The 12,164-nt window shown below is 35.5% G+C and overlaps 2 protein-coding genes across 3 annotated transcripts; one reads left to right on the top strand and one right to left on the bottom strand.

Annotated features, from left to right (window-relative positions):
* Positions 1–460: 460 nt before the first annotated feature.
* LOC120081629 (serine/arginine-rich splicing factor RSZ21) lies at positions 461–5,585 on the top strand. 2 transcript variants are annotated; one of them, XR_005482913.1, is made up of 7 exons: positions 461–621; positions 974–1,087; positions 2,261–2,349; positions 3,633–3,864; positions 3,992–4,117; positions 4,527–4,770; positions 4,914–5,585. XR_005482913.1 is itself a non-coding variant. In XM_039036665.1 (6 exons), exons 2-6 carry the CDS (start codon positions 999–1,001, stop codon positions 4,531–4,533), a joined length of 543 nt encoding a protein of 180 aa, XP_038892593.1. In that variant the 5' UTR covers positions 461–621; positions 974–998; the 3' UTR covers positions 4,534–5,544. The 2 variants fall into 2 exon arrangements, 1 of the variants encoding a protein (XP_038892593.1); XM_039036665.1 differs by having other exon boundaries at positions 4,527–5,544.
* A 3,270-nt stretch (positions 5,586–8,855) lies between these two features.
* LOC120081952 (spermidine synthase) lies at positions 8,856–11,942 on the bottom strand. Its single transcript, XM_039037140.1, has 9 exons — positions 11,704–11,942; positions 11,453–11,529; positions 11,227–11,349; positions 10,523–10,627; positions 10,302–10,374; positions 10,136–10,207; positions 9,853–10,048; positions 9,334–9,460; positions 8,856–9,226 (listed from the first exon to the last, which is right to left on the bottom strand). Exons 1-9 carry the CDS (start codon positions 11,846–11,848, stop codon positions 9,167–9,169), a joined length of 978 nt encoding a protein of 325 aa, XP_038893068.1. The 5' UTR covers positions 11,849–11,942; the 3' UTR covers positions 8,856–9,166.
* Positions 11,943–12,164: the final 222 nt, after the last annotated feature.

The following is a 12,164-nucleotide window of genomic DNA, read 5'->3' as shown; positions in this document are numbered from 1 at the left end:
TCATTCGTGTCATCTCATGCTGAGCCATCAATTCGCCTACACTGCGTCGATTCGCCCCGCATTGTCCGTACTAATGATTCGTCCCAAGTCATTCGTGTCATCTCATGTCGAGCCATCAATTCGCCCACACCATTGTCTACCGCCTGCAACCGCCGGGAGGAGAAAAAAAAGGGAGGGAGAAGAAGGAAAAAGAAAAAAGAGGAAGAAATGCGTGTGAATTGTGTGATAGAGAATATGCGGGGAGTATGTATGGAGGATAGAGAGACCAATAAATTTTTTTGGTAAAAAAATGAAATGTTAAGAGATTAAGGTAATATACGCTTATTCTTTAGGTAATAGAAATCCCAAATTTTTTTTAAGTCATACATAAATTATCCAAAAAGAATATTCGGCCCACTGACGCATGAAGATCTACCGGGCCCAGATTGGTAAGAACAGATCGGCCCAATATGGCTGCCATCATCAACAACAAGAAAACCAAAACTTGCTCATCACTTGACTGATAGCTTTTGCAGACTTCCGAGCATCGGAGCTCTGCGACTACGGGGAGCGCCGTTTTTCTACCTTATATCCGGCTGATCTCTTCGTACCCTTTGACGATTCCGCGAGATCTTTATCTTGGTATGCTTCAGCTTCGCTATCAATTTGAGCATAACCCTAATTCTTCCTCTTTTTCTGAACGATGAATCATTGAACCAGCGCTTCGATTTTGTTTTTCTTCCTCCATTTATTATCATCCCTTGCAAATGCTTCGTACGTGAACCTTTTTTGTGTGCATCTTTACCTCATGTAGACTTATTTGGTGTCGCAGCTTTCGCATCCTGGGGTTTGCTGGGTTGTATTATTCCCATCCCAATTTGTTGTTTAGATTAAGCTCTAACTCCTCTCCGTTGTTTTCTTGTTAATTTTTGGTATGTTTCGCTTTCTCAAACTAGCATATTTTCCACGGATTGCTTACTCTTACTATTTTCAGCCGGTTCTTTGGCTCCTTCGCTACAATGACTCGAGTTTACATTGGTAACCTGGATCCACGCGTTACAGAGAGGGACCTTGAAGATGAATTTCGAATGTTCGGCGTTCTTAGGAGGTGATTTCTATTTGAAATTTTTGTATCGAGGCATTCTTTACATGTATTTCTTAAATTAGCATCTTTTAGACGCAATATATTTTAAAATGTCCAATTTTTAGTCTTTGGATTCCGTCATCGGCAGTCTGTTGGGAGTCTTGTGATTTATATTATACATTTACTTTCTTTTTAGCTAAATGTTTTGAGATTGTATACATGGGTTCTTTCAGTATTAGCCTCACATTTTTGGCGGCAGTTTACTATCTATTCATGGCGTTTATACCTGGCCAAACCTAGACATTTCAGCACTCTGCAGGGGAAGAGAAATAGCGCAGAAAAAAGCCTTACTTTGTCTCTTTGAATAGCAATACGTCTGTTTTAAATCTGAGTACTGTTGAAGTCTGGCTGGTTTCGGCCTGTAAGCAACGGGAGATTTGGTTGGACTCTGCTTTATGTATAAGATCAATATCTCCCTTCTCATTAGTTATTCATATTTGTTTGAGAACCTGAGACACAGACTCTCTGAGATATGTCCTATTGAAGTTTGCTGATGGCTATCCTTGATATTGGTGGGATCAACTCAGCCGAATGCCAGAGTTGTATTTCTGTTGTCAAGATTTTGCTTCAAGGATGTTTATGCCTTAATTGCATATAAGTTATTAAGATGAGATAGTTTACATGTATTCTCCACTTGCTATAATTTGAAACAATGTTTCTGTTTCCTTGTTCCCAGTGTTTTTAAATTCCCAAGGTGCACTAAGGCACAATGGCCCTCTGGAGCTTAGGCTCTGGGTGCACAAAAAGGGCGGGCTTTTTTTTTGTGAGGCGCACTATATAAAAAAATATATTACATTATAAAGAGAGCATATGTGAAGTAGAAATATGGGGAGAAAAAAAGATCCAAAACATAAGAAATTTTGCATTTAGGCTTAGTTAACTTGATTCTTTTAGTTAATAAAAAATGGTACCCCTTAAATATTACTATTTTTTAAAAATAATAAAAAAGCCTCAAGGCCCGAGCCTTGGGGCTTCACAAAAGGCGCGCCTTATTTTGTGAGCCTCGCCTTTCCAAGGCAAGGCTCCAGACATGCATCTTGGGCCTAGGCGCGCGCCCAAGAGGGCTTTTTAAAACACTGCTTGTTCCTTTGTATTGAAGTGCATTCTGAAGTAATTGTTTCTATTAAAATAATACAGTGTTTGGGTTGCTAGAAGGCCTCCGGGATATGCATTTATCGAGTTTGATGATCGCAGGGATGCTCTAGATGCAATACAAGCATTGGATGGTCAGTTTTAGATAAAAAAAATTTGTTTTTTGTTTTGTTTTTCTTTTTTCCTTGTAAATATCAAATTGTGCATTTCATTCATTCTATCAAATGATATTTACTTCTTTATATGTGTGTGTAATGTGTGTATTCGCTCGTGCGCACTTTTCTCAACTACTAGTGAAAATATGAATGATCAATCAACTATCACTATCAGTAAGGGTTTTTCCTCAGCTTTCTGTCATCTAGTCTCATTACCGCAATGAATTAGAAATTTATTATTGATCTAGTCTAATATCAACTTTTATCCACAAAACTGAACTAAATCATGGAAACTTTGTGGATTCTTTAAAAGTTTCTTTCTTCTTAGAAAGCACCTTATTTAAAAAGAGTGTAATGAATGGACTGGTCTCTCCAATATGCTTCAAAGTGTGATTTTGGGAATTATCCTGATTCTAAGACAGAGAAACTTGAGGTTATGAAAGCCATTCTTCTAAATCATAATTTAGTTTTGTCTTTGATATTAATTCTATCATGAACCAGCATGTAAGTTCTTTGGTGTGGAAGGTTATAGTGCCTAAGAAAGCTGTGTGATTTTGGGAATTATCCTGATTCTAAGACAGAAACTTGAGGTTATGAAAGCCATTCTTCTAAATCATAATTTAGTTTTGTCTTTGATATTAATTCTATCATGAACCAGCACGTAAGTTCTTTGGTGTGGAAGGTTATAGTGCCTAAGAAGGCTAACAGTTTAAGTCTTCATGTGGACTTTATTCTATAATAGGCGAAACATGTGGAATAAGATTTAAAAGTGCTTCCTGAATCCTAGCCTCAGGCACGATGAAGTGAATCATTAATCTCTACCAGATTGTCGGTTTCATTTTCTCAATTATTATTATTATTTTTTGTATGCCGTTCATTGTTTTTGGCATCTCTTGGTGCTTCCACAAGTGTCACATGTTGATAGTTTAGTCTTTCAACTCCTTGGTAATCATCCTTTCAATGGTGAAGATAAAGTGCTTTGGAATACTTCTGATATTGCCATTATGAAGCATGGTTTGAGAGAAATCAAATGAATTTTCAAGATGCTTTCTCTACAATGGAGGTCTTTTTGAACCTTGTTAAACTTTTCTTATCTATGACACACTAGATCAAATATTTTTTCATTGCAATTATAGTCTATCCTTATTCCAAGCCAATTGGGATTCTTTTCTGTAACATCCTAGGGCTTATATGGTGATTCCTTATTTTCCTGTTTTTTTATCTCATCTTTTATGCGTGATTTTATTGATCTCCTTTTATAGGGAAGAATGGTTGGCGTGTGGAGCTATCTCATAACTCTAAAGGCGGTGGAGGAGGTGGTGGTCGTCGTGGCCGTGGTGGTGGTGATGATTTGAAATGTTATGAATGTGGTGAACCTGGTCATTTTGCTCGTGAGTGTCGTTCACGTGGGGGCTCACGAGGTGTAGGTGGTTTGCGTCGTAGTCCTTCTCCTCGACGCCGCCGGAGTCCAAGCTATGAAAGATATGGCCGCAGGTGTGTTAAAGCTGTGTGTTTTTTTTAGCGCACCTATCTAACTGATGTCAAATCAACAGGTGGTTTGGTTTTATATATAGTTTAGTTCTTGATATTCTATCATTTTTTCCCCACTTTTCTTGTGTAGGAGCAACAGTCCTCGTGGTAAAAGATCCCCACGACGTCGCAGCATTACACCTCCTAAGCGTGGTCGAAGCTACAGCAGATCTCCTCCATACCGCCATGCTCGTCGTGCTTCACCTTATGCTAATGGGTATGCCTTTCTTCAAAGTCGTGAGAACTATTCCCAAACTATTTAGTTAGTGTGAGGTGAGACCGAGAGAACTTAGTTGACGTAGGTTGTTTTGTGTACATGGTTGATGGGCCTTGGGTAATCATTGGGAATTAGTGCAGTAGAGCAAGGCTATCTTGAACGGCACTGCCACTGGTGCTTTTGAAATCTAATTCCAGGCCATCACTAATATTCTCTCCCTTAACTAACTAGGCACAGTTTCGTTTTACCCCTCCTGGCCTATGTTCTCATTATTGTAGGCATAAACGATTCTACAAATGGAGCAATAAATGATTCTCTACTACAAATTCTTGTCTTCGATTGAGCAATATATTCCATAACTTGATACAAATACATTGATCTGAGAGTTGCATGTTAAACATTACTGCAGAGATTGATGCTGGAATCAAGGCTGGATGCTGTGCTGGTAGAACTTAGATGGTATTTCTGCTATACTGTAGTTCTAATAGGAATTGTGGAGTGAACCGGAATCGTGTAGTTAAGTTCATCTGACAATTGGTTCTCTTTGAAACCTGGATTTGGATGGGTATCTACGAAGTGGTTTAAGCCACGAAATGGGGTTCTGTCTGGCACCATTTTGTGTTGGCTCTCTTCCACCCTGCTGAAACTCGGAGGTTTTCTTTCTTGCTTTCAAAATTATATCTTCTACCTAGAGTTTTATATATACCTTTCTATCTATTTGTTAATATTTCTTTTTCATTGGACGCCCCTAAAGATTTATCTGTTGGCTGTTTTTTTCCTTTCTTGTTCTTTTGAGGTGTGATTTTCGGCTATATATGGCATCGTTACTCAGCTAACTGCATCTTAGTGCATCACGCTTCTCAATATCTGCTCTGCTCCTCAATCATCTTCTTGTTACTACAACTGGTTGCATGGTGTTTGTATTGCACTCTTCTGCAAGAAGGCTGCCTATATTGTTAAATCCTTTTTAGGTGGTTGAAGAAGATGAAGCTGTTTTTATGTGATTTTCTGCTCATCATCTTCTCTCGCCTATCAACGTTTTACGAGCTTCTTCTATTACATGCACGAAACTATCGTGAGAGATTCTTCTACTCATTTTATAGCATCGGCATCTTTGTGAGCTTCAACTTGTTTATTGCTCTCCCCAAATTCTGCCTTGCTCCACCAACCTACCTTCCATTGTTATGCATCCTCCTTCAATAGCACTTCCCCCTTAAGTTTGAGACCACCACAACTGTTATCTTCTTCTCATTAGTTTGTGGTGGTTATATTGACTGTTTCTTGTTTGTTCTTTGCATAGAGATATACATTTAAGACCCCATTTTCAATTAAAGAATCCTCATTAATTGATCTTATTTGTGAGGTTATCTTCTTTAATTGACGGTTCTCACAAATAATGTAGAGGCAGCTTTTCAGCCTTTGGATCTTTTTGACCTGGTTTTAAATATTTGTATATGTATGTTTTCAATTTGATGACTTCTATTGGGAGTGTTTCCCAGCTCTATGCTCAAAAGAGGTCGACCCACTTCATTTGCTCAACAGACTTTCCTTTATTTGGTGCTGGTACCTTTTTCTTTCCGAGAGATGTGATAGATGATATATAATTAAATTCGTCTTTTTTTACCCATCAGATTAAGCTTTTGGATTAATTGGTGATTTAAGATGATAAAAATCATAAGATACTAGGAACAACTTTTAGGTCAATCATTAAAGTCTCATTTGGTAATTATTTGAATTTTTGTTTTTTATTTTTGAAAATTAAGTCTATTATTGAATTCTTAACCAAATTTCAAAAAGTTAAATATTAGTTTTAATTTTTTCTTGTTTTAAAAATTTGGCTTTATTTTTTAAAGTTAGGTAACAAATCAAGAAGATTATAGGTGGAATAGGTGTATATAGGCTTAATTTTTAAAAGGATTTTTTTACTCATCGAATTTTGGAATTCATGAGTTAGAGAGAGAAAATTTGATTAAATGAGAGGACTCCATTCTGTTGGGAAACAGAAAGTTTACTAGTGGTAGTGGAGCTAGCTAGCAATTTGCTCATTAATCTAAGTTTAGCACTAAAATCTTAGTTGAATTACGAAAAGTACTTTCTTTTAAGTTGCTTTTTTAAGTAACAATTCAGCTTAAAATAGGGATTTTTTTTTTTCTTTTTCAAATATAACCAAAGTCCTTGCAGAGGCAGGTATTTAGAAGCTTCATCCTTCTAAGGAGTTTCCTAAATTAGAGGTGTTCAAAAATCACGATCAATCTGATCTATAGTCTTAATCTTATATGGTTATGGATTGGATTGCATTCAAATAAATGAAAATTTATAGGTTGAGTTGGTTTTTGGATCACTTATTATTAATTTTTTAAAATACGCTTTTTTTTCTTACTTTCAATATATATATAATGAATGATACTTTTACTTAATTTCATGATTTTTTAGATAATTTATCCTAAAACATGTGATAAAACACAACCTTTTATAACGGCAGAAGGGCTAGTGGTGAATAAAGTGACTCAGACAATTTGCTAACCCATTCGGTAAAGAAATAACTCCAAACCAATGTCGAGCAATTCAACCTAGCTTACTTAGCTAGAAGACACCTAGAGTATCACATAGGTCATTACAGAGTTCTAGATACATACACAAAATGAAAATTGATTTTTTTTTTTTAATAAAAAAAAGAGAGAATTCTCGAATTGAAATTGATTTGTTAATATAAATTTAGTATGTAAAAGTAATTGAATAAATTATTTTCTACATATTAGCCTATACTTCTAATTATGTAGAAAATCGATATAAGATATGTATCAGATACGGATACATTCAAATACATGTATTATATGTGATATGAAGTATCTGATTTTTTTTTTTTCTAACGTTGAGTTTGTATGTTTGGGATATCTGGTGCAGTTTTTTGAGCTCTAATGTCCTGTTGGATAATCATTTTATTTTTTGTTTTTGTTTTTTAAAACTAAGACTATGGACATTACTTCCACCTCCAAAATTTTTCTTTTGTTCTCTACTTTTCACCGATGGTTTAAAAAACCAAGTCAAATTTTGAGAACTAAAAAAGTAATTTTCAAAAAATTATTTTTATTATTTAAATTTGACCAAGAATTCAACCATCGTACTTAAGAAAATGCAAATTATTATGAGAAATATGAATCAAATATGCTTAATTTTCAAAAACGAAAACAACAAATCAAATGGTTATCAGACGGAGCCTAAATAATCTGGTTTTATGATGATTATTTTTGTTTTGAAATTTTTTATTTAATAATTCTATCCTTCTTTGCGTTGAATAAAATATGAAATGCAATTTTTCTTTTAATTTTTAAAGTATTTATTTATTTCTTTCTTTCTTGAGTAATGAACAAGTAACCCACTAAATTTCTTGTAGGAGTATAATTAAATAAAATACGAAATCAAAGAGAAATAAAAAAAAAACTTTTAATTCCTAATTTTTCTCCATGAATTTCATTTTTACACTGTCATGAATTTCTTTTAATTGAATATCCTATCATCTTTAGTAACCAATGGAATGTCACCACATTTCTTCAACAATTTCACATTCAATTCCTCCGAATTTAGATGTTCATCAGAGAAGAAATTTCCATTTTTCATTATTTTTTGCTAAAAAATGTTCCAAAAAGATCTCCATCTTATGATTTTTTTTTTTTTGTTATGTGTTGTATATTATTCAACTACATACATACTTTTTCAGATATTATACACTCATTTAATATATAAATTCAATTAAATAAATTTTTTTTTTTTATAAATTTCTATGCATAAATATTGCATTTAATATAGACAAAATACTATTATTTATATAATCAACCACCCTACAACATACTTTAACCGTTATTGATGTTATAATAATTGAAGGTGGTTGTCAAAGTTATCAAAGATGATTTTTGTTGGAGTTCGTAGTTGGAGGTGGTCGTTGAAGTTGATTATTGAAGATGATTTTCGTCGGAGTTCATAGTCAGAGGTGGGTGTCAGAGCTCAAAATTGCTCGCATGAAGGTGGTATTAGAATTCATTGTTGGATGTCAGAGGTGGTTGTCGAAGCTTGAGTCGGTTGTCAAAGTTGCTTGCTCAAAGGTGGTCATTGAAGGTGATTTTTGTCAAAGTTTGTAGTTGGAGCTTACGAAGATGGTTGTGGGGTTGGTCAAAGAATTTTGTTGTTGGAGGTGGTTGTCGAAACCCGGTCTTCGAAGTTGGTCGCGCAAAGGTAGTCGTTAAAGTTGAGTTACCGATATCATAAGTGGTTGTTGGAGCCTAGAATTGATCGTCGAAGTTGATCGTTGGAGTTGTCAAAGTGATTGCAAGAGCCCAAAATTGATTGTCATAATTGTCATTGAAGGTGGTTGTCAGAATATGAGATTGGTTCAGAGTGTGAGAGCAATTGCCAATGGTGGAGCCATTGAAAATATTGGAAGAATGGAGAGTGGGGATAAATTGGGAAAATATCCAATTCAACTCCACCGATTTAAAATTGATGAGTTAAATACCAACTCAATTCAACTCATGTTGATGAGCCAAACACCTTTTTAAGTAATATATTTGGACAAATGGGAGAGTCATCCATTAAATAAAAAAGGTTTTTTTTAAAAAAAAATATATATATAAAAGTAATCAATCCCTCAGTTATGGATATAGTTATTAAATTCGCACGTCGTGAATATTTTATATAAAACGATCCCAAGAATATAATTGAAAGTTGAAACAACTGGAGAAGATAGGAGGAAAGACCAAGCCAAACGTAGGGGGGCTAAATATTTATTAGCCTAATTATTCAACCTAGAACTTCAGAGGTCACATTACAACGAAAAAAGATGGGGAAAATTGTTGGGTAAAACAAAAGCTATTTCTACTACTAATAAAACCTCAAGAAACTTTATGACCCTGATCACAATAAAACCGACCATTTGGACTCTAATCTTAAGTCTCCGACTTATTACATACATGGTTGAGAGGATGAAAGATGGCGCTCCAACACAGCAAACTTCTGCTTCTTCATTCTTCAATGCTGTGGGCAATGTTCTCATATTCATTTTGAATCAATAATCTTCTTCGCAAAAGAAGGCAAACAGAAAGCTGCTGAATGAATCTGAAGATTTTCAACAAAACAGTGAAAGAGATGCTTCAGTCCAAGTCCAATGGAAGTACACATCAAAGCGATATAAGCAAAAATTGAAGGCTAACAACAGATCCCACCTCGGAGTTGTAAAACTTGAGTGGACTCTTCGCGCTGTCGATGCCATTCACCTCTACTGGGTTGACTGGATGCTTGAAATCGACAGGAGGCCCCTCAGTTGAGCAGAGCATAAACCCAATCACTCCGCTGAAACATGGATCAGATTGATGTTTAGTTAGCAACATTCAAGATGGAGAATATAGGCAAAGGAAATTTCAAAAGATTGGCAACATGGTAGAAATATAAAATGATCTATTAGTGTGAGATAATAAAATATTAAATTTGTTTCACCCATCAGCTTAAGTTTTTGAGTCAATCGGTATATAGATTCAAATTGATTTCCACTTGTTAGGTCTTCTACGGATTTCAAGCCCACAAATGAAGTAGAGTGTTAAATGCTATAATATAAAATTTGGCTTCACCCATCTGGTTAAATTTTTGGGTCAATCGGTGATTTAAGATGGAGCAACTGCATATCACACTTGATGCCCCATAGGCCCAAGGAAGGAATGACAAATTGTTAGGTGTCATGTGTGTACCTTGGATATGTAGGAACTGTAGTCCATGCATAGTTGACAGAGCCTTTGAATATCTGGCGGCAGTTTGTTACAATGTCTTCAATGATATGCATGTGAAGCCAGATGCTCTCTGCCTGAGTACACACAACACCTCCTGGTCGAAGAGCTTTGGCAACTGAAGCAAAAAATGGCTTCTCAAAAAGCTCTTGTGCAGGACCTGTAAGATGACAAATGGTGCTCATTTTCTAAAGAATCTAACATATAGTTCCATGTTCCTCTTGAAACGAGACAGAGAGATAATTACCAATAGGATCAGAAGAATCCACTATAATTGCATCATAAGTGCCTTCAGGAACAGCCTTCAGAAAAGCCACGCCTGCAACACAAAGCACACCGATATACACAATTGAGATATTAATCAAAAAGTGCGGGTTAAGTGAGAGTTGAAGAGAAAATGATCGATCATATACCATCACCAACATGAAGGGTGACGCGAGGATCCTCATACCCAACAGCTACACGAGGGAAAAATTCTTTGGAAACCTGCAAAGGAAGATGTAGGCAATAGTATTCAATCAAAATTCAGAGAGGTTCCTCACATTTTAAGCATATGAACACCTATAGTATTAATCATATCAACTTTGTATTCAAAAGAGCAAAATAACTGATAACCCTGGAATGATTTACTTACATCAACTACCATCTTGTCAATTTCACAGATATCTATCTGCTCAACAGATGAATGACGAGCCACCTCTCGCAAGACACCGCCATCTCCTCCACCAATAACTAGAACCTAATGTCATTAATTGAGTGAGAAAAAATTGAAACAGAACACAAATAAACAAACTATCACCAACCAATATGATACTCTAAATTCACTTAAACTTGTGAAAAAGGAAACCCTAAGCGTCTGTGAGAGCATTTGGAGCAAATTCGAGCAAAAGTTCACTTTCACAAGAAAATATACCATAAGCTCGAACAAGTAAAGATGGCAGAGCAGTGATAACTGATAGTCGTAAACGTTGTATAAAACAACTTTAAAACTCAACGGTTAAGCCATCATTACACCCATCAGGCTGTAGGTTTGAATCCCCATTCCATACTCACATGTGAGGAAAAATTATTAAAAAACATATATATAACAAAGACTGAAACTTAAAATACATATATATAACAAAGACTGAAACTTAAAATACATATATATAACAAAGACTGAAACTTAAAATATATGATGAAATGTCAACAAAAAAAGACCACTGACATGCCCTGCTTCTCATTTAGTTTCTTAAGAACCAAAGTTATCATACTTTACAACATCCATAGCATGACAAAACTTATGACTCCAGATAAAAATTCTAAAACATCTTCAAAATACTGCAGTAATATAAAAACCTTTTTGGGGTTTGGAATTGAGCAAAGTGGAAGGTGGGTGATCATCTCTTGGTAAGCACATTCATCTCTCTCTGTAAGCTGAATCACCCCATCCAAAACCAGAACCTTCCCGTAAGTTGATGACTGCAGGGTTCATAAACCACAACTTCAATATATCAGCCCAACAAGGCAAAAATTTCACACAACAAAACAATATATCATAAAGTTGATCCTCTTACAAAAATACCTGAAAGACCAAAACGTTCTGGTAATCAGACTTCCCTTGAAACAAAACCTTCTCCACCTTCAAGGAGTGAGCCTCTCCTGCATGACATTAAATCATTAGATTAACTCAACGGAAAACGAAAAGAGTGTAAAAAAACTCAAAGAAAAACTAGATTGCCTGATGTTGTTCATCATCATTATCTAGCAAATCTCAACAGAGCCAAACACAAACAAAATGGTGGAAAATATGAGAAATAGAGAAGAAAATCTGACCAGGCCACATTGGGCTGATTTCAGAAAACCATCCAGGAATTACAGAGGAAATAGAATCGGGGTGTGAGGCGGAAACCCCGTTCTGAATCTCAGGTTTCTTCGCCGCCACATCGGCCGCTGACCCGACGGAATATTCCGCAGCCATAATACCTTTCGCTAAAATCCCTAACCCCAATACAGGCCCTTAGAGGGGAGTGCTTCTGAATGACCCGTTTGGATGTGAGCACTGAGCAAAATGACTCGATGATTCCTCCATTTATATAATTCCAAAAGTTCCGTGAAAGGCTTCGCCTTTGGATGAAAAGCAAATTTACGATTTCCTTTTTTTTTTTTTTTTTTTAATTTTTTTAATTTTTTTAATTTTTTTAATTTTTTACTGGCCTCGATTTATGTTTTTTTTTCCCATCACGTTCTTCCATGTAATTTAGGTTCGAAATTTTCATAAACTTCCAAATACTATA

This window comes from Benincasa hispida, chromosome 7 (genome assembly GCF_009727055.1).
Source record: "Benincasa hispida cultivar B227 chromosome 7, ASM972705v1, whole genome shotgun sequence".
NCBI lineage: Eukaryota > Viridiplantae > Streptophyta > Magnoliopsida > Cucurbitales > Cucurbitaceae > Benincasa > Benincasa hispida.
Note: the sequence above shows the minus strand (reverse complement) of the source record. Positions and strands in the feature narration are given on the sequence as shown.